The sequence below is a fragment of the Anser anser genome (genome assembly GCF_964211835.1).
Source record: "Anser anser genome assembly, chromosome: 15".
Taxonomy (NCBI): domain Eukaryota; kingdom Metazoa; phylum Chordata; class Aves; order Anseriformes; family Anatidae; genus Anser; species Anser anser.
Window position 1 is genome coordinate 17857441 of NC_139736.1, and position 27639 is coordinate 17885079.

General features: G+C 35.5%; 1 protein-coding gene across 1 annotated transcript in view; it reads right to left on the bottom strand.

Moving 5' to 3' along the window:
• Window positions 1–4311: 4311 nt before the first annotated feature.
• Window positions 4312–27639, bottom strand: part of LOC310881930 (uncharacterized protein) — a gene marked incomplete at its 5' end in the record, with an annotated part of 39929 nt that continues 16601 nt past the window's right edge. Inside the window, one exon of the mRNA XM_083799894.1 lies at window positions 4312–26929. Coding sequence (XP_083656020.1) covers window positions 26921–26929 — 9 coding nt within the window. The 3' untranslated portion in view covers window positions 4312–26920. The remainder of the gene's footprint in view (window positions 26930–27639) is intronic.

The window sequence follows — 27639 nt, forward strand, 5'->3', positions numbered from 1 at the left end:
TCTTGCAGTTTGGATTGTGAAGGTCTTGTATACCACTTTTTAAAAACAGACTAAGGTTCTGTTAATTTTTCTCATCATTTCTGAAATTTATGAAATATTCAGTTTTCCTGTGCTTTTTGTTTTCTTCTCTACTTCTTGTTGCGTGGCCTCTCAGTTTAGACTGCTGGCTAGGTCACATTCTTCTTTATTTTCTCTCTGAGTCCATTATTTTGTATGAGTGAAGTGACAATATGAAATTATTTGCAACAATTGTTGCTGTTAACCATCTGAGTTGGGTGGCAGTGGTATTGCTATTAGAAGCTAACATCTAACAAACTGTCTTTACAACAGAGAACATCTGTAGACTGATTTGTAGCACATATTTGAAGTATTTACTAGTGAATCTTCCACAGAATAACAGTTCCATCACTGAGCCACGCTCACATGCGGTAGCTAATAACCGTTGTAGTTAACATGTTATACCAAATTTCACTTTCGGCTGGTGCGCCCTCTGTAATAAACAGAAATAGGACTCCAAAGAAACATTAACCCTCAAAAGAGGCAGATGGAAACCATGGTAGAGAGATTAATTCACTGCTGTATGGTACCTTTGGAAACACTCATCTTCCTTCCCCTTTCTCCTTGTAGATTAGGGAAAATTGAAAATGCTACAGCACTGCTAATTATCGTAGGAGGTTACATGCTGCTTTTCTGGAAGCTCTTCCAGGGGAGCCATTGAACCGTTCAGTATTCTGTTGTCCTGCTGAACCTTGTGATTCTCACATAGGTGGTATTTCACCACCTTTATTTTTGAAAGTATTGAGTGTTTTGTTTGTATGTGTTCTCTGTTTGACACCTATTAAAACAATAGGTCTTCTAATTTATAATTCTGATGATATTCTTCAAAATCGTAAGAGTTATTACAAACTTTCATGCTTCAAACTCTCCTTAGGCCCGGCCGCCTGTACAATGAAGTGAAGAGGATGGCAATGTCTCACTTTCTTCTCTGTTATGAAGTTTCAAGGGTTTTAGTTGTGTTGTGTGTGAGACAATTCTCATTATTGTTTCTCATTTTTTCCATTTTATTATACATATAAAACTGAGATTCTGCAAAATAAATACTCTTCCCATGAGGTGTGTAAAGCTTTTTTTTTTTTAATTCCCATTAAAGACTAGTTGAGAAGGCTTAACATTTCAAATGTCTTAGACTTAAGAAGTATAGATAATTAAGGGAATGATTCTGGAAATTACAGAAGCCTAAGGAAAGGTGTCAGCTTCAATTTGTTGCTCTTCTTTTAAAATATCTTGCATAAATCTTTTGGCTAAACTATTTCTTCAATAACAGTAAATTTCCTGAAAATAAGATTATTTATAAATTAAAAATATGAAAATATGACTCTGTAGGATATTACTTAGAAAGAAATGTATACATTGTCAATTATATCAGTTGATTTGTGTGGTCAATATATTAGAAGAATATAACTAAAGAGAAGAGCAAATGAAAAGTTGTAGGACATTCTGTGCTCATGATATTTTTTTAAGCATTCCATATAGTGAGTAATTTTTCCATGCCCCACCCCTGCTCCACAACTGAAATACTCAAACAGCTCGATGTATATTCCAATAAGAAGTAAAGCAGCTTTTTCTGGTAATGGTAGCTTGTGGTAGTGGGAAAGAGAGTTGCATTTTAAATATGCATAAAATACAAAACTGCATTTCTCAATTTAGTGGAAAAAATGTACAGACAATATCACGTGTTGCTGCTATAAAACATTGATTTATACATGAGTAAAGGTAGTGTAAGTGTTGAATTTCCTTATTTATATTTACCCCTGCACATGGTTTTTTTTTCTTTTTTGTATGAATGGGAATGAAAGTGTATGATTTGAAAAAAAAAAAGTTTTTGCAGTTATTTCATAATTTCATAGACCATCTTCTGATTCTTGCAGACCGCAGTTGGACAAACTCTGATGGAAAAGGTTAGATCTTAACCAGCTGGCTGAATTTCACTGGGAACGTAGAGAACAAAAGAAATGGAAGTTACAACATAATTTGTGTTGTTATCATAGTGATTGAATCACTTACCACATTCCCATAGAGCACATATTTGTGCTACTAGGCTTTCTGGGACCTTTCTTTGACTAGTTAGAATCTCTGACAGCTTTCCTCTAGGCCTTTCTAAATTGGATTTCTTCTGGCCTTTGTCTAGACGGGTATTGAAGAATGTGAAAGAACTGCAGAGATTTTGTTTCTAATGTTTAATTACCAGTTCTGCTCATTGTCTTTACTTAGTGTATTATAAATGTACTACTATATACTACAAGTAAAACAACAGCAAATAACAGAGGTAAACAACGAGTTTTAGAAAGCAGAGGTCTCAACACAGGGGAGCATACAGGGGATTGGGGAGTGTGGAAAAAGAATGAAAAGTCTTGTTTAAAACTTCTGAAGCTTAGTCAGGATTTCTTGGAGGATTTAGTTTGTTTAATTCAGGTGTTTTTATTTTAAATTATTTTAATCTAAAAGCTACTTGAGAGGCCTTGCAAAAGTATATAATTTAGTCAGTACTAAATATACAGAAGAATCTCTATTTCCAATGTTAAAAAGGATGAAAATTCTTACTAGGTATATTTTAGTTGCATAGGATTTTCAGAAAGTGAGAAACATCAAAAAGCTGTTTGAATATGTATGGTTTTGAATTTATTTTTAAAATATGAAAATAATTTCAAGTTCAGAAATGAACCTTTGAACAGATGTGGTATGTCAAGGACTTGAGTGGAGAAAGGAAAATGGAGCCAAGAGCAACTGAGTGTTTGTAAGGATTTGAAGTATTACATGAATGACACATGGCATATTTAAAGCAACATCACAAGTACATCAGAGGTATCAGGGAGAGATTTGTAGAGCTGTCCTGGGTATTCTTCCTCATCCAGCTCTTCTCCACAGCACCGTATATCTGTAGCTACGTGGCTTGTCCTAGGTCACCTACATACATGTAGTTTATTGAAAAATAGCCATCCCATGTAAGTGGAGTGTTTGCTTTGGAAACGACACACCTCTTCAGTAGTTCAGAGCTGCTGCTAACAGATTCTGTGACACCTTGCTGGGTTTGTTGCTTAACTGCATCCACCCTCAAGTAGCACAATACGTACACAACAGCCATTTTAATTCAATATATTCCCAAGGGACTAAATACTATTACAAATTCTCTCTAGTACAGAAAGTGTGCTTATAGAAGCCTGGTGCTTTTCCTCAAGCTTTTCAAGAAATACTTTGCAGCTATTTCGGCACAGGGGTGCCAGCAATCAGATTATAGAAATTTGTTTTACCAAGAAACTGGGCAGGAAAGTTAGTCAATGTCATGAATGATCTCCTTATCAAATTCAGGTTTGCTATCCCACATTGCTGTTCCAAACTCCAGATTGCTAAATTCCATTTTAGCAATCCAAAATTTCATTTTAGCAATCTGGAGTTTGTCCCCATCATTTGTGAAGCCAGATGAGAGGGCATTGCTCTCATATTGGTATATTTTCAGTTACCAGAAAAATTTCTTCAGAGAAATATTTATTTCCTTCAGAATTCCCTTTGTTTTTATTCCTTTCTTTTAGGGGTTTTAATTTATTTCTTTAGGGAATCATTCTTTAATTCTTATTAATACAATTGTATCAAGTATAATTGTGCTTTCCTAATAATGATATAGTGTAGTGGAGTAGAGAAGTAGTGGCAACAACAGATTGAAAAACTGTAATACTGAAACTGTGTAAGAGGCCTGCTGATCGTTTGCCATCGGCTTGATATTACCAGAGATTCTCAATGCAGAAATTGGAGCAGGAGACACAGAATTGATTTTTTCAGAACACATGGTGCTTATGACTTTATATATTCCTGACAATGTGTCTTCCACTTATAATGAAGAACAAAAAGAGGAAAAAAATGTTCTTTAAGATGAAAGGGTGGAGTTTTTCTTTTACAAAGATTAAAAGTATAATAATAATCAAATAGCAGACTTGTTGAGGCAAACACATTGAAATCGTTCAGAAAAATAACTGCTGACATCATGTGAGAAAGTTAGAACCAAAAAAGGGCACATTTCATAGGCCAAATACCTTCTCTTCATTCTCAAAGAATTTCTTGGGAGAAAGAAATAAAACCTTCATCCTTGGAAGCTCACGGAATATAAATACGTTGTCCCAGACAGGAAAGGTAAAAAACAAAACAAAACAAAAATAAAAACAAAAAACATGGTCTTAATCAGGAATGCTTAGAAATACTGGAATGCTGAGAAATGCTGACCCACTGCTCAAAAAATCAAAGCTGAGAGCTACCTCCCTCTTTGTTGTTCCTGTCTTATGCACTGTCTTATGATGGCCAGTTGCCATTACTGTACCTTCCCTCCAGCTGTTAGCAATTTTCACATCATGTATTTCAATCCACTTCCCTTATTAGAAATCTTATTTGTCCTTGAACATGTGCAATATGCATAGAAATTAGTATATTATCAAATTAACATATAAAAGTCCTTGAAATTGATATTTCTGGGAATGTGATTAAACTCACACACTGCATTAGTGATAGCATTCTACTTTTATCTAACAGGATAAAGGAGCTACTCTTGCTGAGAAGAAAACAGAACAGCAAAAAAAAAGGTGTTGAAAGTTTATGAAAGCAGCAAGACAGTATCAATAGGGGAGAAGCTGTGTTACATGAAAGATGAAAAGGAACTAGTTTAAATAACTACAGTTGGACAAAACTGATACCTTTTAGTGCACATATATGTCATTACAATCAGCCTGGGCTATCTTGAGAAGGTGGTACATCTTAAATTAGTATTATTGTCACACAGGAGTGTCATTTCCAGGAATAGTACGTAGAGCTTCAGAGGCATGTTGGTACTTAAAAGATTTGCTGTCTTTCTGGTATATTGATTTTGATCAGCTTTATCAATCATGACATTATTTCAGATAATTTTAGCTTTGTTATTTAAAAACAAACAACAGTAGTCCTGAAGCTCAAAAATACTAGAACAGAAGTGCCATTCATATAGGATCCCACTTTGACTCTGAAAATCAGTCTTCGGGATTATGTAAGAATTTAAGGCACCCAGACAGAACCAGAGTAAAAATGTGGCTGCAGTGATGAGCAGTGCCGTTTGCATAAGTCACAGTACTAATATGAAAAGTAAAGTGAGATCTCTAAACTCCTAGGCACAAGCCTGGCACTGTGGCAATAAGATATTACTGTTGTCAGTAATTTTGTTTCCATTTATTTATGTGCATGTGTGTATTTTAAATCACAATTATACTGTGGTATGCATACATCTTAAGTACCTCCTCTGTATACTCCTAATGAAGATTTTGTATTAAAGACACAAAACTCATGAAGAACATAAGTGTAACCTATTTAGCAATTTTGTTGCAAGACCAGATGCATTCTTCATTTGACTGTTGACTTTCCTAACTTACATAAAACTTATATAAAGAGATGATTTCCCATTTAATATTTTATGAAGGGAGAATCCTCTTTGGAAAGCCCATGTGAAACATTGAAACATGCATATGTGGGAGCAACCAAAAAAAAAAACAACTTTTTTTTTTTGCATTGTCCAGAACAAATTCCACATACTTGTTTCTGTAACTCACTCTAAAAATATAATTGAATGAGCCTGTAGATTTACTTAGTAAATTGTCATCTAAATCCATTGAGCAAAGAAGTGTTTACTGTAACAGTCCAGAAATCTTTATAAATGTAATAGTTAATCCCTATAATTCAAGACCAAAAAATTGTGTGCCAGTATTACTTTCTCATAATTAATGCATATTCATCTTTCACATTTAACAGGAGATCTAGCGAACAGAACATAGTTTTCTGTCTGAATCTTTTGGAAGGATAAGGGAGTTGTAGGTAGGGCATAAGAAACACCAAAAGGTTAGGACATTATTTTTTAAGCAGACATAATGACTCCCCACACACACAAAGGTAATCAAGATCTTTACTAAGGAATAGGTTTAGAAAACTTACGTTTTGGATTATTTCAATTGCCATCACTTTAGAGGCTGATTACCAAAATGAGACAAAAATGCTTGGAGGATAAATAGAGGAACATTCAGTGTTTTATTTTTTGGCATTATTTGTACATTTTAGATTGCATGCACTGCAAAACTCAGACCAAAGCATTGGAATTTGGCTCAAATTATATGTTTTATTTCTTCCAACAGAGATAAATTAAAACAAATCCTGTGTGAGCTAGTTTGATTTCAGCATTTCACAATCAATGTGGTTAAGTACGCAGCTGAACTAACCTATACACTACATGTCAAATCTTTTCTTACAAACTAATGCTTTTGAGTTAAGTATATAAAAAGTGCTTCTTACTGCTGCATTCCAAACAGCATATGTGAAAAAAAAAGAGAGAAAAAAAAAGAGAAAAAAAACACTTCAGTCTCAGTAGTTTGTTAATCAAAGTTAGAAAGAAGTCCAAAACTCTGTGAGACAAGCAATGAATTTTAACCCAAAAAGACTAATAATGCAATCAGCAGTATGCAACGTGGCTTACAGAAAGAAGATTTAAAATGTCTCCAGCACTTAAAAAAAATCTTGGCATTGCCTTCTGTCTCAAAGACAATTTCACCTGTTGCAAAATTAGTCTGAAGTCCAGATATTTTTGGTTTATCAGAACATGCCTTGAAATCAAATGCTCAAAGCTTTACATAATTTTTTTAAGCTGCATGCAGCTGTAAAGGTTTTCTTTCTGTCCTTTGAAATAGGTGAGTTCTTGTAAACCATATTACAGTATTATTGCAGTGGATGTTGGATGGACTGACTGTGTATTCTTTTTTTTAATCTCTTTTGAAGATTAGTGAAACGAACAGCAGATTTTAAATAGTAATGCCATTAATGCTGTACCTTTTATTAAAATGGAGGTTTTTAAAATGGTCATTAGTAATGGAACAATAAGATATTGGATATCATGGGTATACTCAATCACAAAGGAGATAATGGAACAAAAAGCTGCTACAGAAATTACTAATGATGAAGCTGTAGAGGGTACTCATGTAGTTAAAGACAATAAGAGATCAGCAAGAAAAATGTAAAGGCAAATCTATTTTAAAAGCACTTGATAAAATTAGAACTGTTTTACTATTGCAAGCACAGGTGAATTTTCCTGTAACTGAACTGCAAATATTTATTTTATTCAGGAATGCAACTTGCTCCTTTTTTTTCTAGGTCTAAGTAACTTGAAGAAAAAAAAAATTAGAAATTGTGGAATAAACTAGTAAAAATCATTTGCAGTCCGCCAGAAGGTAAGTAGGTGGTGAGTTACAGGATAGTTTTGTGACGAGAAAAGTATGTTAAGCAAGTCTGATTTCCTTCTACGAAAGGGTAGCAGCTCTTGTGAATGAGGGAGAGGCAGTGGGAGTTGTGTATGTTAATTTTTAATAAGGCTTTTGAAAATGTCTCAAATGGCATTCTCACCAACTATGTAGGGAAATACAATCTAGGTCATGCATTGGCAACATTAAGTGCTGTGTGCTAGATTTAATTTCCCCCTCCAAATTAGGTGATTAAAAACTCAGTACAAGTTGAGAAATGCTACAGCTCAGACAAGTTGCTTCTTATTAGCCACATGTTGCCTCTGTGAAAGATTGGGATTTTCGTATATGTCCCTACTGTGCTGTGCCTCCTACTGTCAGGGCAGGCACAAGAAAAGGACAAGAAAAAACCGTGAGAAATACAGGATGAGAAGGCTGTGTCTAAATCTTGTACTCTTTTTTTTTTTTTTTTTCCCCCTAACATCTAGAATTGGAAGTTAGAATGAAATTGTTAAAGTCTTATAAGATGGAGAAGAGCTCCCAGCACACTGAAAGGCAGGACTAGAAATTGGAATATTCTTTACAAATTCAATAAATAGTCTGAAAAAGATAAGATACGATTTAGGATGGAAGACACAAACCTAAATGTTGAAGTATAAATAATCAACCACTCAGATACAAGCATGCAGAGTTATGGAAAAAAGACAAGGGTTATACAGGTAATGGTCCGAATGTTGTAAGAGTCTGGAGATGGACTATGTCCATGCTTTATGAAAAAAGCAAAATGGGAGCTTTCCCATAGCTTTCCCATTCTTTTCAGCCTTTCAAAACTGCTATTATCATTTGAAATTGGCACTGCCACACTAGTTGTTTTTAAAAAACAAATTGTGGCTAGGTTTCATTACACCTGAAAATCAAGTCTGCTGGGAAGCACATTTTTGAAAACTTACATGCTTTTACAGAATGTTGTTTCTACCTCTTACTATGGAGTATTTGAGTGCTGAATTAAGGTCGTGGTTAAGCGCACAGCAACTGTGCTGCTCAAACAAGGTTGGAGAGTCCCTGTTTTCCCCTCCTGCTGTTTGTCCCCGCCCTTGTGCACCCTTTTGCTGTGTTGTGCTGGCATAGCTGCCTGTGGGCTAGCGTGGTGCTGAGTCAGGGAACTCAGCCACCTGAAAAGGAGCACAGCAAAACCCAGCCACACAAAAATTAAAGCCCAAGAACAGAAGGTAGGGAAGACTGGGTGGAGATCTTGGGGAACACCTAAGGCACACCACCATCAAAGAGATTTATAGAAGCATTATCTCAGGGAGCCATGTGTTCACAAAGTGCCGTTTCACAACATTTACTCCTCAGGGCATTCGTCTTGGGAGTTGTCCCAGTAAAGCTTTGTACTAACAAAGGTCAGAATGGGTTATAAAAAAGCAGTTGGTTAGGTAATGAGACATAACGCTGTGGATAATTTATTTGCTACTTAGCAAGTGGAGCTGCTCAGTGGTAAAAATCTGAAGAGTTGCATTTGGAGTCACGACTGACAGCTTGAGAAATAACAGGTGAGCAGGAATGAATCAGCACCAACAGCTAACTGTTCATTCTCTGCTAAACAAACTGTCAAGAAAGCAAAGCTTGGCTCAGAAGTACAAGAATTAATCAGCTGGTGTCAGGTAGAGAAGCAATGATCATTAATTTGCCACCTGGGCATATTCACATCCATTGATATCAGTCACTTGCTCATCAGCAACAGAGAACAGGACAACATCAAGCCAGGAAAAGAAGAGTGGCCTGGCTCAGCTTCTGAATTTGTTTTGGAGGTAGGTTAGTAGCAGAGTTTCTGTCTGGTGAATGACTGATCTGATACTTGTCAACTGAACAAGCCAAACCAGAAGAAAACCAAAGCAACTCACCACCTCCAGATGAAGTGGAGTGTGGGTGCCAGGTATGGGCAGATATTTACTCCAGAGTGACTCTGTCAGCAGTAAACCCACACATTCTGACAGCTGCTGCTGCTCTACATGAGAAGGGATCAAAGAGGAAGATGCTGAAAACAGCACAAGTAAAGTCTCCTGGAGTCTTCAACTCCAAAGACTTGTTAATGTGCGAAGACTAAAAAAATCTCTATGAAAGGGTGAATAATACTTCCGAATTCTTTTTCTAACACGTGCAGCTCAATTTAGTGATTCACAGACCACATTGTGTCCCACATAACTTTAGGTACTGGCATGTAAATTTGGGGTGTAGTCATCTTGAGATCTCATATTATCATCAGAAAGTTATGTTCAGAGTAAATAACTTTTCAGAGTTCAGCCTTCCCAAAGGCTGAGTTGCTCTCTAGAAGTGGCTGTTTTCCTAGCTTGGAGCCACTCGGTGGCTGGAGGTCACGCTCTCTGCCACAGATGCTGTTGACATTTACAGAATACTTCTGGCACAAAAAGGTTTCTCAGCTTAACCCCAAATAAATGCAACAGCATTATTTCTGCTCAAGTTCCTCTCTGTCCCCAAGGTACAGCCAAGAAGAAGGGTGAAGGGATTGAATGTAAAATGCGTTATGAGCTGACTATTCTCAGCTATCAGACAAGCTTCTGGCTAACACGAGAAAGAAAACCTGTATTTGGTTAGGTCGCTAGCACGGAGCCCCTTAGTCAGTGAGATCTCTTTGGGCTATGACTGGGAGTGTGGTGCTCAACAGACTGTGTTTTCCTTAATGGGCCTGAAGTGAGGATTGCTTACCAACAGCAAGAACACAAGTTTGTTTGTACCAGCTAGTGCATGTGAGAGAGGCTGACTTGATCTCATGGGGGCTATCTCTGTTTTTTTTTGTGTTTTGTCTACCAAACCTGCATACACTCTCCCCAGCTGGCCTCCTCAGCGCCTCCTTGCTAATGGTCAGTCGTCGGTCCCTGGGGTGATAATCAGCAACGATTAACGCTACTCTTCCTCTGAAGCTATCTTTATTTTCTAGATCTCTCTCTCTGTCATCATGTGTCCATGTCTAAAATTTAGTATTGCACTCTTAATTACATTGTGTGCTTTTTGAATAGGTAAATAACTTCCATTTTCCTGAGAAGTAAAACTGGAAATAGTGGAGTTTGAGAGTCAGTAATATCATACTCTGGGATCTGTTTGCTGCCCCCCTGCCATCTTCTTTGAAGAAATAGTCCAAGTGGATAATTTTACCAAATTACAGCAAAACCGTTAGAGAATGAACTTTGTTTCAAGCAGGCATTTTACTGCTGTTTTTTAGACCTCTTTGTGCCAAATAAAATATCTGGCTTCTAAATTATAGGTAATACAATTAATATTGAAGAAATTAATGACTAAACCCAAAGAAAAAACAAAACCTGCCTCAACTACAAAAATTGCAATTGCACTAAAAATGCTGTTTGTTAGGGAAGTTTTTACTCCTGTAAACCTTGCATCTTTAATAAGAAAATTCACTAACGTGGCTTAAAGTCTATAGCAATATGGTTTAAACAGCATAGCTCAAGTCAGGCATTGTAAAATGTGCGGTGATGGGAAGCACCTTTTGAAATGGAAAATGAAGAGCTCAGACTTTTTAAATGCACCATTTAATTTTTATGAAACTTTTTGGATATTACTGATGTATATGGAAGTTATGTGCATTAACTTTGGAAAAATTTCCATGTAAACAATATGTAGATGAAATCCCATTTGCAGACAAAATGTGGAAGTCTGGAATCATTAATAAACAGAGCACTCATCATACCATTGCATATACAGATTAATAACAGGCACCTGTTTTCTAAGTGTTTGCACTTGGCTGAAAGCAAAGCAAAATGCAAAACAAGAGTGCTAATGACATCTCAATAACATGCTAAAGAGAAGGTTTCTTGGTGTTTGGCTCAATATAATGCTACAAACCCCATGCTACATGATGCAGCAGTGAAGAAAAAAATAGAATTTTTAGTTTGTATTCCCTCATTCTCTGGATACTTGTTTGTGCTGCAGCTGGGCAGTGGGGGCAACCAGCTGGCTGGGACTTCCAGTGTCTGACGAGCCAGTGCTATTACAGAGCTTGCTACAGAAGAGTGAGGGCAGTTGGTGAAGTTGGTGTAGATTGAATTTGGTGAGCTCTGAGCGTAAGGATGAGTTGAATGGAGTTCAGAGAGACTGTAAGACTTGACAGCGATGTTTCTACTTTGACTGGTTTGATAGGAAGCTAATTAGGGTGCGTGCAGAAGGGAGTTTAATTGAGAGTAAAAGGGAAGCTTAGGTGTCCTCCATGGGGATTGCAAATTCCCTCTGCCAAAAATTGGAAACTGTCTTGGAAACAAGGGCTCTCTTGCACTTTTGTTAGGTGATCCAGACTTTTCATGATATCCTAAAGACTATTAGGCCTCATGTCTGAGAGGGTCACTGTCTGCCTAGCACAGCCAGCCACATCACAAACAATGAGTTAAAGAAGTAAAGCCAGTGCTTCATTAACTTATGAAATGCAAAAAGTGTGGGGAATGGAGAAAAGCAATCCTAAGTAAAATAAAGCTTTACAAGAAAATGCCAGAGGACTATAGTGGAAGTGAATGAAATAGTCAGCCCATACTAAATCTTGGTGACTGGGGGTTGAACAGGATAAAATGTGGGAGGAGAAATACAGAGCTGATGTTTTATTGGTGTACAGCTAATGCAAATATCTTGACTAGCACGGGTAATTGTAATGACAAATTAAAAATCCTAGCAAGAAAATATTACAAAACACTAGAATTAAGGAATTATTTTAATTTTTTTTAAAGAAAACAACCAGAGTCAGCAAGAGTGCAGTCTGATATTATAGTATAAGGCATTAAAAAAACAACCATTAAGACTTTTTGCCCTCCACATCAGTCATTTCAGGGATGCAAATTGCAAATTATAGCCCTGTGCTTCCCACCAACGGTCTGTAGGCAACAAGATTTCTCTTTCCAGTTGTGTGGTTTTTGTTTGTTTTTCTTTAAAGGATGCATGTACATGATTAAATCAAGCTTGCCCTTCTATCCACTTTTTCGAGCAAAACCATCTCTTTATTGGTGTATTATAAGAATGAAGCTCCCTCCCCCTTCACAGAAGATGGCACAATTCAGAAAGAGTTGTTTCAGAACATACTCAGTTTAATTACAGGATCAGTGAACGCAGCAATGTTTTCTTGGCAAAAGGTAGAAAAGCTGGCAGTTAATCAGTTTCTCTGGAGCAGTTTCTTGGCATTACATCTCTGCATTAGAAACTTGGATTTCATTTCCTATTTTGTTTTTCTGTTACCCTGGTTCATTCCCTCTATCTTTTTTTTCCTAATGGTACGTAAAAATAACATGCTGCATTCTTTGTTAAGAAGGAAGGAATTAACGCAGTTGCTTTTTGAATTTGTAAGGTGGTGGATTTGCTAAGAATTCTGTGTATAGGTATATATTATCCAATAATAAATAAGGTAGGTGAATGAATAGCTCAGAAGGAGAGGAAACAATTTAAAGGGGGAAGTGTTAAGTGTTAAACTTCCATAATCACCACTGATGAACTTATAATGTATTACAGGCATAAGAAAAAAATGAGTTAGCTATACAATGTAAAGCTACAAGGATATCAGGCAAGAAAAAACCCTTAGGGTAAAGAGACAGAGAACACCTGCCACCAGTACTTGAGACTGATCCTGGTGTTTCCTTGCTGTTGCCTTTGCCCACTCCATAAAGTTCTTTTCTATCGATCACTGCATATGCTAAGCTGAATTTATTATTGGCAAACAGATATGTTAAGAGCATTATTTTTCAGAGAAGGATTATTCCCCTTCCCTTGTTCCTCTAAGAGACTAAACAAAATGACCAAACAACAGAAATAACTGCTGAATGAAGAGAAAGATCATATAAGCCGTGATATGTATCTTCACTTAACGCAAGAGTGTAAGTTTCCAAAGTTTACAATTCAGATTTCTAGTCTTTTATAATATAATGAAGAATGAATTAATAATCTGCATTGGATTCATGATGGAGCTGTCTGAGCAAGAATGAGTCATAAAGAATAAAATGAGTAATAAAAATGGATAAAACTTTTATGAAAATAATTTGTATACCTGACTAGCACTCACAATTGTTTCACTTTTGCTATATTCTTATCTTTGTTTTTAGTGCTATATGAAAAGGGTTTTATCAATAACTTGCTTTTCATAAATAAAAAGTATTTTTACTCAGGTACACTATTATTTTTATGTTCATACAGCCATATGGAAGCTGTAATAGTTTCTTTCCTGTCATCTTTTCCACTTGCTTATGCCATTGTGCAAGAGTAACTGGATATGGCTCCCATTACAAATTCACATCAGGTACATTACTGTGTCTGGAAACATCTTCTCATTCTACAGTTCTAGTATAGGACTGGAAGGAGTGTCCAAATGAGACAAGTCTTTCTAAGCCTTTTCCCTTAGGATGTAATTTTGCCTCACTGCTGAAATAACAGATTGAAAGTCCCATTTCAAGCTCTGCAAATCAGAACCTAGGGCCACTTTAATGGGTTAAGGTATTATGCTGTGTCTTGTGAATGCAAAATTATAGATTTTATTATTTTTTTTTTAATATGAATTGTAAAACAGGCTTTCTCCACACCTGTACACTTCTTTAAAAATAGGGCAAAGTATATTGAGAGTTAATTGGACAAAAAGACTTAACAGCAGGGTAGAATAGCTCCTGGAAAACCTTAAACTCTAAATAGTCATCACAGCAATAGCCTAAAATTTTTGTTTAAATTTTGCATGATATTATAAGGTGTTTGTAAGACTTTATGATATTTTTCACCAAAAGTGTTGCTTAGCTATGTCTAGCTCTTATTTAAATGCCTTAAACTTTTCTCTAATGAATCAAATAATATTTGACTAAGCTGAGTAAGCCTACTCCTGTATGAAGTCTCTCTTTTTTTTTTTTTTAAAGAGACGGATGACACAGATCTCCACCCATCCATACCAGATTTGCGTAACTTTTGTAAATCAAGAGGGTTTTCATTTGAAAATATTTCATTTCACATTTTTGAATTTTTTTCCACCCACACCCATGTTGCATAGGGGTATTCAGATGACACTGCCTCCTACAAACTTCGGTGAGCAGCCTTCAACAGGATATGTTGCTGCTGTGAAGAATGCATTCTTTGGGAAAAGTACTACTGCGATCTAACATCTTTTTAAAACAGCAACAAACAGGAAAACTATGCTAGTACTGATTTTAAGGCAAATATTAAATTGCTTTCTGGCTTTCTTTAACATTCTTAACTGCTTGGAATGCAAATGTTTTCAGGAGTTAGCTATTGCTACAAATGTTAGAAATTAGTTGTGTACACTAGTCTAAATACAATGATGTTCACTCACTGAAAACAGAGGTTTCTATTACATCCAGCCTGTGAAAGTTGAAAAAAAATTGTAAATATCTCAATATACTATGTAAATTTGATTTCAAAGGATTTTTGTACTTCTCAGAAGCATGTTACTTCACTGTTTTTAGGTCTTTGTTGAGAACTCATTCTTCAGAGCACTCAGGAAAGCATTTTGTATTTAAACTGGACAAGGTCTTTGTTGAGAACTCATTCTTCAGAGCACTCAGGAAAGCATTTTGTATTTAAACTGGACACTTTCAGTAATATTCTTCTCAAATTTGCCAGCTTTGGAAATAATATTAAAAATCTCTTGGATTTGCTCTGTTTCTTTTGCTTCTTCTCTTCCTCCTGGCTGCATTCTTATACTATGATTTGCAGAACCATAAATACAAGAGTAACCACTAGTCATTTTAACTCACTTCTGATGATAAATGTAAGAGTAACTACATGTCATTTTGACTCACTTCTGATTTCTTTTCAGGGCTTTCTGCTTTTATTTTCAGGCTTAATCACTGCTATTATACAAATATTTGCTGTCTTCAGAAAAGTTTCCAAGGGATCTTGACTATGATTTGGGTGTGTCCATCTTTATTTAGATGTGCTGATCCTGGTAAAAGTTACAAAAATGTCATTTGTAGCTAGACTGAATAGGTTCACATTTGTTCTACTTTTACTAGATTTAGCATCTAAATTTGGTGCATGAATATGAAACCTTTTCTTAATAGCCCAGGATCTTCATGTTTCCGGATGTAAGTGCTTGTTAGAGTCCAGTCTTATCTCAGCAATTTTTTGTATTCTTAATCTAGAGTGAATATTCTGTTTCTACCTTCATGTTTTAAGAAATATTTTTATTCCCATTTTTTTTTCATTTTCCTTTTAGGTCTTAAGTTTATTTATTTCTTCACAGAACACTTAATTACATGGCATTTGCTATGACATCTCAATGGTGTATGATCTGCAGGGACTGTAAATCCTTTGCAGAGTAGAGGCTTACTACTCAGTCTGGCTACATCGAATTTTTCTGATATTAAATGTGAGAAAAAAGCTTTTTCTTAACTGGAGTTATGTGGCCATTTATAGTTTATTTTTGAGCCATCCAGTGTAGAAAGTAAATAATTTTGTTTCCAGTATTTCACATGGATTTTTTTCGGTCTGATTTATCTTTTTCATCATATTTTTCATATTTTTTCCAGTAAATGAGCTGTATTATTGCCATTTACAGCAGCAACCCCATGCAGCAGCAAACTGCATTTACAGCAGTGAGAAAGAGAGAAAAGAAAGGAAAAGTAAGAATAAACAGTTTATATTCTTAATAATTCTTAATCAGCTACTGCTTTTGATACTTTAAACATGGTGATAATTAATGTGGAAAGCTCTGGAAGCCTTAGTAAGCTAGCTTGATCATCTGAAGAATGCCAGTACTTATTAGGGAAAGTTCATGATTCATACTCAAGGATTAAGCCAAGAGAATCTTGTGACCTAAGCAGCCTGGATCTCCAGTGGTAAAAATGGGATTTTCTTATCTTCACAAAAATAATAACTGAGACAGAGAGCAGGGATGGAAGCAGACAGTATACATTTGATTTAAGAGCCAGCAATACTCAGACAGTGTAAGGGGAATTGCTGTTTTGGCAAATTGTGAGTGTCATGATAGAAATGTAAACTGCAGTGTAGGAAGTATTCCACAGAGATGAATCAGAGCATGTCTGAGAAACAGCAAAAAGGAGAACTGTAACATGAAATGATAGGTCTTTCATCTTCAGTGTCTGAGCTATCCTGAGGAGATTTCCAGTCAGTCACCTGATATTCAGGAAATCGTTTTTCGCTGGGTATTAATCACTTAAAAATGAACACATGGACATGTATTACAGTATGTTAGGTAGTCACTGCAAGACTGGGTGCAAGATTTGGAGTGATGGCATGAAATCTAATCCATTTCTAATAATAACCATTGACTTGACAGAGTCAGTCAGCTTCAGTATTTCAGTTTCTCCATTTCCACAACTTGGATAATAATTTAGCTTTTCATTTATTTGTTTAGGATGTTGCAAAAAAGGCCTTTGAAATATGAACAATAAAGGATACAATGCACAGGAGCATTGCGAAATAACTCCCTAACCAACAAAGTCACATTAACACATACTTATCCTTCTGCAGAGCTCACTGATATAAACAACCCGGGTTATATTTAGATATACATTCAGGTGCCTTGCCACCTCTATCCTTCTCTCTTTATCCTTATTTTAGGATATCTTCTTGTATTTAACAGATTAATAAGAAAAATGAACAAAAACTCTACCTCTCATCATTTTTTGATGGGAACCTACATTCACAAGCATGAGAAAAGTAAAGCATTATTGGTTCAGTGTGACTCCAGTCTTATATTGCCTTCATTGACTTTGAAGAAAGATGAGTGTTAGCAAGCAAAAATGTAATTGTTTTATAAATCTGATGATCCTGTTGGTTTCTTTAAAAACTGCAGTCCAATTTCTTAGCATTCACAATGCAAAAATACCTGGCATGTACTGAGAGAAATTTCAGTGGCAAATTTGGTGGGAACTGCACAGGTGGGTAACAGCCAACTCCTTTCTGGGCAGTCTTTTTTACTGGCTTATGTATTGCACAAATCAGTTATGAGGGGATGGTGCTGTAAGGGACAGTAATTTTAATAACATGCTAACAGTGGTTTGATTAGAGTTCTGTTGAGGAAATGGTGCATTTAAAGCTTCTTGAGAGAAGCTGATCTGTAGGGACAAATTACCATCATTACACTCCTGTGCTCAGTTGCAACATCTCAAATTCATGTTTATTCATACCCTCCTTTGCAATGCTGTTGAGTTGCAGTGGGAATAAAACAAATTATACAATGAAGATGTATAAACCGCTGCAGTGCATAAAGCAAATTCCATCACTGCTGCTAGAAACTGCTTGAATAACAGAGTAATTTATAATCGTGTTAAATTTTAATTCTCTTTTGTGATGTTTGGAGAAAAAGTAGACAAATTGCATTAAGAAAGTCAATTTCTATACAAAAATACTTCAAACGGTTTCAGAATTGCAGTCTAAATCTTTCAGCATTTTTCTTAAATCTCATCAGTGCATCAACCCTTGGCAAGAAGTGGAAGCAGACCTTCAGAGACACGCCCTTGCCTCTCCTCTTGCCCCCTTAGTGAAAGAAGGATGGAAAAATGCTTTGTCAGGACAGCAATAGCTTTCTGCAATACAAATCTGAAGTTATAAGATTACTGTTTTAAGTGGAAACAGCATATAGCAGTCCTTGCCCAGCAGAGCTGTTCTTTAGTTGGTTTTACAAATATTGCCACCTTCATAAGCAGGCAGGGATTCTCATTTCTTGTCATTATAACCACACGCACACACACACACACAAGTGTGAGTGAGTGTGTAGATTAACAAAAGATTTCTTGCTCGTCTGTGTTTGCAATGAACACTTTTATTCAATATGCATTATTTTTATGTTTTCAAATGGAAGACTTCTAAAAGCAGAAAGGACAATTAGATCCCAAACTACTACTGGATGTCATGATGATATCATGATGACTAACCTGCCTAGCTCCAATTTGTATCTTGGACATATCCAGAGTTTTGTTATCAGGTTTGCCAAATATTAACTACTACATTTTACAAATGAAAAAAAGAAATTATATATAAACATAAAAGGCCTATTATTGTACTACCTCTATACAGCCTTCTATATCCTATTGTGGGATATTGTAAAAACGAGAACCCAAAGCTGTAAAATGTTCTTAGCTAAATGCTGCCTGGAATCTAACAATTTAAATAACAAGTTTAACATAAATGTTCCTGTCGTTAAACTTGTCCTTCTTTCTACGCAGTGATCACTTCATGTATAAATTGAAACTTGGTAGATCTTTGAATCTTGTTTTTTAATGTACATTAAAATGTACATTTTAAAAATTTCAAATTAAAAATTTTAATGTATGTTCTCCAACTGAACTTGTAATTATGACTACCCTGATTCTCATTCTCAATTAACATTTATCATTGACAGCTTCCCATCTATAGCTGCCTAATGTTGTTGCTTTCAGTCCACCTTTTGTTAGTTGCTATTGCAATATATAGGAAAAGGCACTTAAAATGTTACACTAAAAAGCATCCATTATTTGTAATTTCACTTTTGCTACTTTTACTTCATTCTTATACTGGGTTAAACTTAGTTTTCTCATGTGCTTGACATACAAGCATGATTGAGAATACGAAAAGCTTAACAACACACAAGCAGGCAGTGGGTCGCTCCCTCGCCCAGCCCTACCAGTGTTTGTGGGCTGACTTGCAGAACCAGTCGTGGCATTCATTTAGGATGGAAGAAAAAAGAATGCTGAGGTAGTACAAACTATGCAGTATTTGCAGGTGGGGACCAGCATGTTCCAGTTTGGTAACCATTTTTTTCCTTATGCCACATATTGTAAAAGATTCGAGTCCATACACCAGAATCTATCCAGTCACCTACCCTTTGAGAATGCCTAACGCTTTCTGTTTTCTTTGGAAAAGTCTATGATGTGTTAGCACAGTTAAATTGTGGTGAGAGACACACAAAGAAAATGCATCTCTGCTGATCCCTAACACTTTCTTACTGTTTTCTGGAGGAAATGAGTGTTTTAGCTACCTATGCTACAAAATGTAAAGAAATAGCTGAAGTTAAAAACAGCAAGGAAATTTCACTGGGTATACAGGAAAAACGTGTAAATATAATAGACTGTAAAAGCAACAGTTGTAAGAAAACAAAAAGCATTTTTAGTTTCAATCTTAGATCTGTAATTGATGGAAATAGTCTTATATTTGTAGCCCATATTTATATTTTGGTCCATTGCTGATTTCTTCATGCTAGGAATAATACCATTGTGCTAAATGTGAGGAAAACGGGGCCTCTTTTAGGAAAAAAGGCAATTGTCTTCGTGCTGTCAGTTATATCTTTGCTATTATTTGATAAAGAAGCCTTAGTTAGTAGCATTTATTCCTGAAATTAAGAGAGGACATGCCCCAGAGACAAGTGGGCCCTATAACATTTGTGAAGTTTAAGTATTCTTTCAAAAATCTATACAGTTTTCATTACAAAAATATTTGATACACATTTCTTTTTCTTATCAAAGTTATACCTGATGTAGATATGTAAAACTCACATACACAATCCTGACATTTGTATGGACATAAATTATCTCAAGTTTCAACATAGCTTAGCCTCATTCTAGAATATTTTATACATAAAAAAGCAATAAGTGAAACAAGGATTATGACAAAAAGTAGATCTTTTAATCCCAAAATATTGTGAAACACTAGCAAAATACATTTATTTTCTGCTGAGCAAAAAGAGACCTCAGCCTTGCAAGGTACTGTATTCAGGTGGTGTCTGATTCCTGTATTGAATCCCATCGATTTCGTTGTGTTCACTGCAGATTACAAGTCTGCTTGCAGAATATGAAGCATGGTTTTGAAGCAGAGGGAAGAATAATACATTCATATGCTGTAAATGAAAACTACTTCTACAATGTTATACAAATGTAGGAATCAGATTCTGGAAAGCAATCCAAAGCCATCTCTGTACTTATGGTGAGATTTTGACTCTGTGTAGTGAACACCACCCATGGATATGGAAATCAATGAACATAGATTTACAAATTAGGAATAGTGCTAGATAAGATTAAGCTATTTTAAATACTAGATGTACAGCACAAAGCAATAACATTATTCACAGAATTCTATTATCTGAAATGGGAAAACAGTTTAGTGGGTTTTATTTGAAATAAATAAAATATTTTTGCTGTGACCTGGATCATTTGCCTGCAAAAATTCTCACAGCTAAAGACTGACTGGAGGACAAACTTTAGAAGATTGACAAGAACTTACTCTATAAAAATGCAGTAAAGTTTACAACTTTTGTATATAACTTCAAAGAGAAATTAAGTTTATCAGTGGTGAAGTTCCTCAAGTAAGGAAAACAGGCTTTCTTTCCAAAAGAAAGAAGGCATAATATAATATTTAGGAATATTTACTTACCTACTAGTACATAAATATAATACATTAATATATTCTTTTAGCATTCAGGTTCAATACTTAATATCTAAAGGTGCAAGATTCAACATACATTACTGTAATATACCCATATGTGTTTTCAGTTATCTACATACTGTCAACACAAACCGTATTTTCCAATAATATTTCTGTCTTTTAATTTTGCACACCTCAATCTTTGAAATGTATTTTCAAATATATTGAGAATTCACAATTCGTTACTGACATTAGCTGCAACTGGAAACTATCAAAACACAAGAAAATGGCTCATCTTATACTCCACAGTAAAAGAGAGTAAAGATCTCAGAGTGAGTGGGGACAAGAAGGTTCAGGGAAGTTGCTTTGTGCTTTTACAAACAATATTTTTCAAAAATGTTTGTAAGAACATATGAGATCTATTGGCATAACACACTAGAAGTTATATTTTGGAATAGTTATCTTATGTCACTTTATTCCCAGCCCCCTTTTTGCTGCTGTCCCTAACTCAAAATTATAAGGGATTTCTTCATAATAGGAAATAGACTGAAGAACATAGTTTTATAAATATCTATAATACAGAGATTATTTTAAAAACACTGGTGTATTTTGGTGAGTTTTTAACTTGCAGCGTTTACTTTGGCAATATTTAAAATCTTCATGTAAGTAACTGAATCTTGGTCTTTATCAGCTTTTTAGGAATGTGCTGTATGTATGGACTCTGTAAATTCCACCAGTGCCCTTAAATTCCACAAAAAGAGAGGTGTTCCACAGTGCTCTGCAGGTATCAAGCAGCTAGCCTGTATCTGAGAGTAACAGTTTGCAAAATCTTTGTCTCAATATAAATTTCTGTCAGCACAGAAGTAGTTTATTTGAAAATTTCATTGCAGTGTATTTTAAGTAGGAGATACTTTTGTTTGTTTGTTTGTTTTTATTTGTTTTGTTTTGTTTTCCAACTATAGGTTATTCTTTAGCTATTGACCTAATCCAGGTTTACATGGCTGTGACGTAATGCTGAACTGAATTTTTAAGATCCATTTTTCAGCTTGGAGCAAACCGCACTGCTAACTAAATCAAGCCCTCCCACAAGCAGAACAGAGAGCAGAAACACGACTAAGACATCCATAGCTATTTCACGAAGAGCTAACGCAGATACAATGATACTTAAAATCCTGGGGTCGTTTAGAAGACAGTATTATTTCCAGAGTACGAATATTTTTCGTGGTGAAATAAATGCAAACCATCTCTCCAGAAAAGTGTTGCCATGTCAATTTTCTTTAAAAAGTAAGAGAGATTGCTGCAGTATTTATGTATTAGACATGATTGATGGTGTCAGTGCTGTCTTTTTTATTAGCGTGTCTCTCCTACGGTATTTATGACACAGGAGAATTAATAGTACTGGCTACAGCCAAATCTAATGCAGAGAGGCACTATGCAGGCATCTCCTATATATTTTAACTGGACCATTGCTCTTCAGGACAGATTCTGCTGGCCTAATGACAGATTCTGCCTACATTAAAATATTCAATGTTGCAAAGCAGGTCAAAAGTCTAATGCCAAGTGGAGTAAAAATCTCATTTGGCAGTCATCTCCACGTTCTTCAGGCAGAAGCTTTAGTGAATGCAGATGTTAGCTACCTGTCCGTATTTTGTCTCTTGCTGTTGGTGGGGATAGAAAAGACCCTGCTCCAGTGGTAAGTGTGCTGCAGTCCATGTGGACCTTCAACACAAAAAAAAGAAACTTTTCCAGTAAATCCTTCAGATTTCATACTGTAATTTTTCCAAAAGACTTAAGGAGTGTTGATAGAATTGTGTATGTGTATTTCATTTTATGAATAAGTGTTTATTGTGTTTTAATCAAGTTGGTGAAGGTTTGGCAGATAACTTCAGTATTAAAAGACCCTTTTTAAATGCCAAACAGTAGTAAACTGTAACTTAGTAGTTTTCTGCCACTAGCTGTTAGTGATTAATTTAGGTTAGTGTTTAAAGTGGCTAGACTCAAAGTGTGTTTTTTACATTATTCTCTCTATAGCAGTTGCTAAGGATAAACCTTATGCTACAGAGGAAAATCCATGCTTGGGTTGGGAGTAAGAGTTATATTTTTAATAGGCATGTATGAAGAGTGTACATATTCAGTGAAAATATTTACTTGTATAACTGAAACATTGAGTATGTTGTTGTGCATAATGTGAAATAATGAGTACAAGTATTACCCCGGAATGCAAGCTTTAAGGAGAAGTTATAGTTGTCCTAGATGGTTTCTTGACTAAGCTGGCCATTTCATCATGTGCTGCAGCTCAAAGCAAGTACCTGAGATGTGTCCTCAGAATAACATGTCAGAGTATCTCTTTATTCAGTCCTAAGGACTGGAATAATGTAAAAATAATTTTCTAGTTATCTAGCAACATGATATTTTATAAGGCAAGTTCCTCATATTGCATTAACACACTCATTTTTGTATAATGTTCCCACTGCCAAACCAGCCACTGACCTGTACAAGGGGCTGTACTATACTATGCCCTGTTGCAGAATACATGCTGATTAGAAAGGCAACTCCTGATGCAGCAAAGGAACTTATTTGAGATGATGAATTAAATGTGTGGCTTAAGGTCAATTCATTATGCTCCCTGTACCTAAAACAACAGGAGTATTCCTAAAGAATGACTATGAAGGAATTACAAGTCATATCTGGAAGATCATCATGTTTGTTTATTAAAAAATGTGTTAATCTAACAAAGTCTAAATGTTTCAGAGAGAACCTCCTCTGGGACAGGCAGCACCATTTTTATTTATAGTCTCCAATGTTTAATCACTAGCACTTACTCAGAGTGGGGACCTTCCTTGTTCCTTGCATTTGCATTACCTCTAGAATTGGGAACTTTTGCTTTATGAGTACAGCAAAAACTTTTAGTTTTGGTAAATAATGTTGCATCAAAAGGTTAGCATGGATCCTGCTGAACCTCCTGAAGGTTAGCATCCTTTGTTTCTGCACTGGTTTCTCACACCTTGTAGTTATTAATACTCCAGTTTCCACATGAATCTTGGCCAAAATCTCTGGAGTTTCATATTATTATTTCCTGTCATTAGCACTAGCTTTTCACTGTGTTGAAGTGAAACCATAAATCAGCTCAGGCATACTAAATGTGTTAAAGGGAATGTGGTCTGCATTTCCAGTTGATTTGAAAGCAAAATCTATGAACATGCTTTTCCATAGAAAGAGATTTCTTTCTGGGTATTTCACATCCTTCTATGTGGCAACCACCATTTATATAAGTGGTTTTAGGGTAAAATACAGAAATAGACTTAGAAGACTTAGGAAGGACTTAGAAGAATGGTTCAGGTCGCACAGTTGGGATACTACATGTTTCAGTGATGTTCAGATCCAGCATTTTGCTATGTGTCATTAAAAAAAAAAAAAAAAAAAGATCGCCTATAAATGTAGTTGTTTGAAGACATGCTAAACTTATGGTTGTTCACATCAATTTGAGATTTCAGAAGGGATCTGTGCCTAGTGGAGATGTCAAGTGACAGAGACCTATTTCTGCATTCTTTGATTTTCAGTAGGGCTTCTCTTAATAAGGAAGTTCAATAGTTTGATTCTAAACTTATACTCCAAGACTTACTCCACCATAGTGTTTCATGCACACTCTTTCACTCTAGAAAGTTATATCAGTATAACTATAATGACATAAAAATACCACTGCCAGTAATTTTCTTTAAGTAGAAAATTACTAAGCAAATCTGTGGTTCATCATTTGCAACTATATTTTTTATGTTGGTTCTTTATGTGCCAAATGTCTAGTTGCTTTAATTTTTCTTATGTGATACTAGATTATTGTCTAGTACAATTAAGAATGCGCTTATATATTGAAATGTTTTGGTTTATAAATGCATGGGTTTTTTTCTATATTCATGCTTAATTTGATATTTTCATTCAGAGTATCTGTAGGTTGCACAAATACATTTGGGCTGTTCATAAAGTGGTGCCATAAATAGAATAGGCGGCCACAATCAGAAAATATTAGAGTAGTCCTTTCAGTATTTTTTCTGATCTTTAATTAAGAATAATATGGAATGTAGCCACATTAAGGAGAATTAACCTGTCCTTACTTTGGGCATCTAAAACTTAGGCACCATGATGGACAAAATCACGTAGGATTACCCTGTTATCAGGGAAGAGAAGTGTATAGCTGCTAAAGAGCTATACATCCTTTCATATAGTAAGCAGCTCAGTTAGGCAGGACTTAAAAAGAAAGTGCTGAGTTTTGAAAGACTCTACCCTGAATCTGAATTTATTCTATAAATCCAGACTGCCATCTTTAGGGAGATTATGCTGTTAACTCACACTATGGCCATGAAAAGATGGATTTTATAGGAAGGGGTATTTCCCTTGTAACTACTAAAACCCTTGACAGACAGATAGATAGGTACAGATAGATGTAGATACAGATGTAATAGGTCTTAACTCCTTAAATAATCATTTATTGCAGTGGGACAGCACCAGCTACAGTCCGTTACCTGTATACTGAACTGTTTGTTCATTATTTTAATCACTTTTTAATTTAGACCGTGGCTAAGAACAATCAACATGGTTGTAAATGTGCAAATCAAGTAGAAATGGGTATTCCAGCTTTGGAGTACAGATGAGGTATGCTTGTATTATCAAAAATTGTTTAATAAGGATTTGCTAAATTTTTAAAATTTGTTCCTTCACTAAGGCTTAAATTATTCGCGCTCTCTAGAACTTCTTTTCAGTAGTCTGTGTAGTTTCTACTTTTCTGTGGAGAACATATCATTCAGTTCTGTAGTACTGTTCTCCACAGAGCAGGGCTGTATTATTTCAATTCCATTCATCTTTACATTCCATTTGCTGCTTTACTAGGATTAAAAAAGCATTCCAATTATTTTAACAGGAAAGTAACACATTCATAAAAATTCTCATTAAAATCTTTATCTTCAAGTTACAAAAGACTGCTCTTTTTAACGATAAAAACTGCATACTGAAGCAGCACGTAGTCCATTAAAGAATGATTCTGGTATTACTTTTTTAGCACTGATTTGGGAAGATCTCTCTCTTTGCTGCCATGTTCTTATGTCTTAGAGCCTTATTACTACAGTAATAAATACCGAGTTCTAATTCCAGGATGTAGTACATGGCTATCAAAGCCTGACTTAATAACACAGATGTCTTTTGTTACTAAAACAAGGTCCATATGGAAAAATTCAGCTTTAAGTCTAGAGGACCAAATTGTCTTTGGGTTTGTACAAAGAGAGTAAAGCTACAAGCACAACTAAATAGCACCTTTCCAACAAAGTTTTATTACCTTGCAAGATTTATTGTCTATCCCCTTAATTTTGTGAAATTTTTGATTTCTTAATTCATACTCTATTTTTGTTAAAGCTTCAGAAGAGAATTCTAACTATGTAATTACTATCAGGGCTAGAATGCATTATACACAAAGCAGACTAGGTGCATCTGTTCAAGTGGAGCTGAACACCAGAGCTCATTCGGATGAACTGTCAGTGCAGTACTCCCGGTGTACCACCTCTGAGCGTTACTTCAGAACAGGTTCTGAACTTCTAGCACGTGCCAAGAGAGATCCAGATAAACAGACCTGCCTGTAAGGCATTCTGAAATGAGCTGCTTCGGAACTGGGGCACATTCACAAGATTCACATACCCAGATCTTTATTTTGAGCTGCTCTCATTTCTGAAGCAAATCTCTCATTAAGTTAGCTGTGCAGTCAGGCCTATGATGTTGCAGTTTCTAAAACATTTCAAGATATCATTGTATTGACAAGATACAAATACGGCTGATTACTGTGGGAGATACACACGAACCGCAAATGAACAGGCATGTTAGAGGTACCAACGTAAATATTCTTTATATATGAGGAGTACTGGATATTCTCAGGGGATACAGAAATGAAGGAAAATGGTTCTTAATTGTTATTATTCTTTAGTCACTTTAATTCTCCATGAATTGGTGATGATTTATGGGCATACACCCTTTGCTTCTCTTCTCACTTGTTTTTTTCTCTCACCTCCCTGAGCAGTTGCAGAGCCTTCTTTCTCAAGAATTAAGTTTGCAATAAGTTTTGTAAAGTATTTGGATGACAGGTGCGTGGAAAAGGGCAAGAGTTTGCAGTGGGAATTTGAAATGTATGAAGGTGTCCTTGCCCAGGGCGGGGGGTTGGAACTGGATGATTCTTAAGGTCTTTTCCATGACACTCTGATGATTCTGATTTCATCCATTATGGAGAGGATATTTTATGGTATCTGAAAACAATTTGTGTATGCAAACATATGGACAATTAGGAATATTCTGGACACTAAAAGTGTATGCTACAATTTTCAATACAATCCCTTGTACTATAAAATTAATACAAATCCTGTTGTACATTGAGATGCAATATCACTTGTCATATCTCAACAAACAAATGTGCAAATTCCTACTGGTATTTTGCTATTGTTGTATGTCTTTTCTGTTAGTGTGAGAGAATCCACAAAACAAAAGGAAGAGTTTACTATAGAAGAATTATGCATTTGACTGTATTTAGAAATAGAATAATGTGTGAAGGCAAACTTTTCCATTTATTCATTTATACCTTTACAGATAAAATAGTTCTGATTTTATTTCATTTGTGTATTTATTTATTTTAAAAGATGCAGATCCTTTAGGAATAGTTTCTTAATTCCTACTTTGCTAACAGGTTACTTATGCAAGAGTGGTTTCCTGAAAAACTGTATGTCATTCCAGCCAATTAGTCACTGTCTTCTCTCCCTCTCCAAGTTTCTGTGGTCACCTTTAACAATGGAAGGTGCTTGACCTGGTAGTTATTATAAAATACTAAATCAGATGATGAAATGAAAATAAGACAACAGCATGTTGTCTTAAATGAATTAAAATCATTATTTGTAACCTTTCAGAATTATATCAAATATTAAAGGGAGGGAAATAAATGTTTTTATTGTTTTGCTTTAGCTGT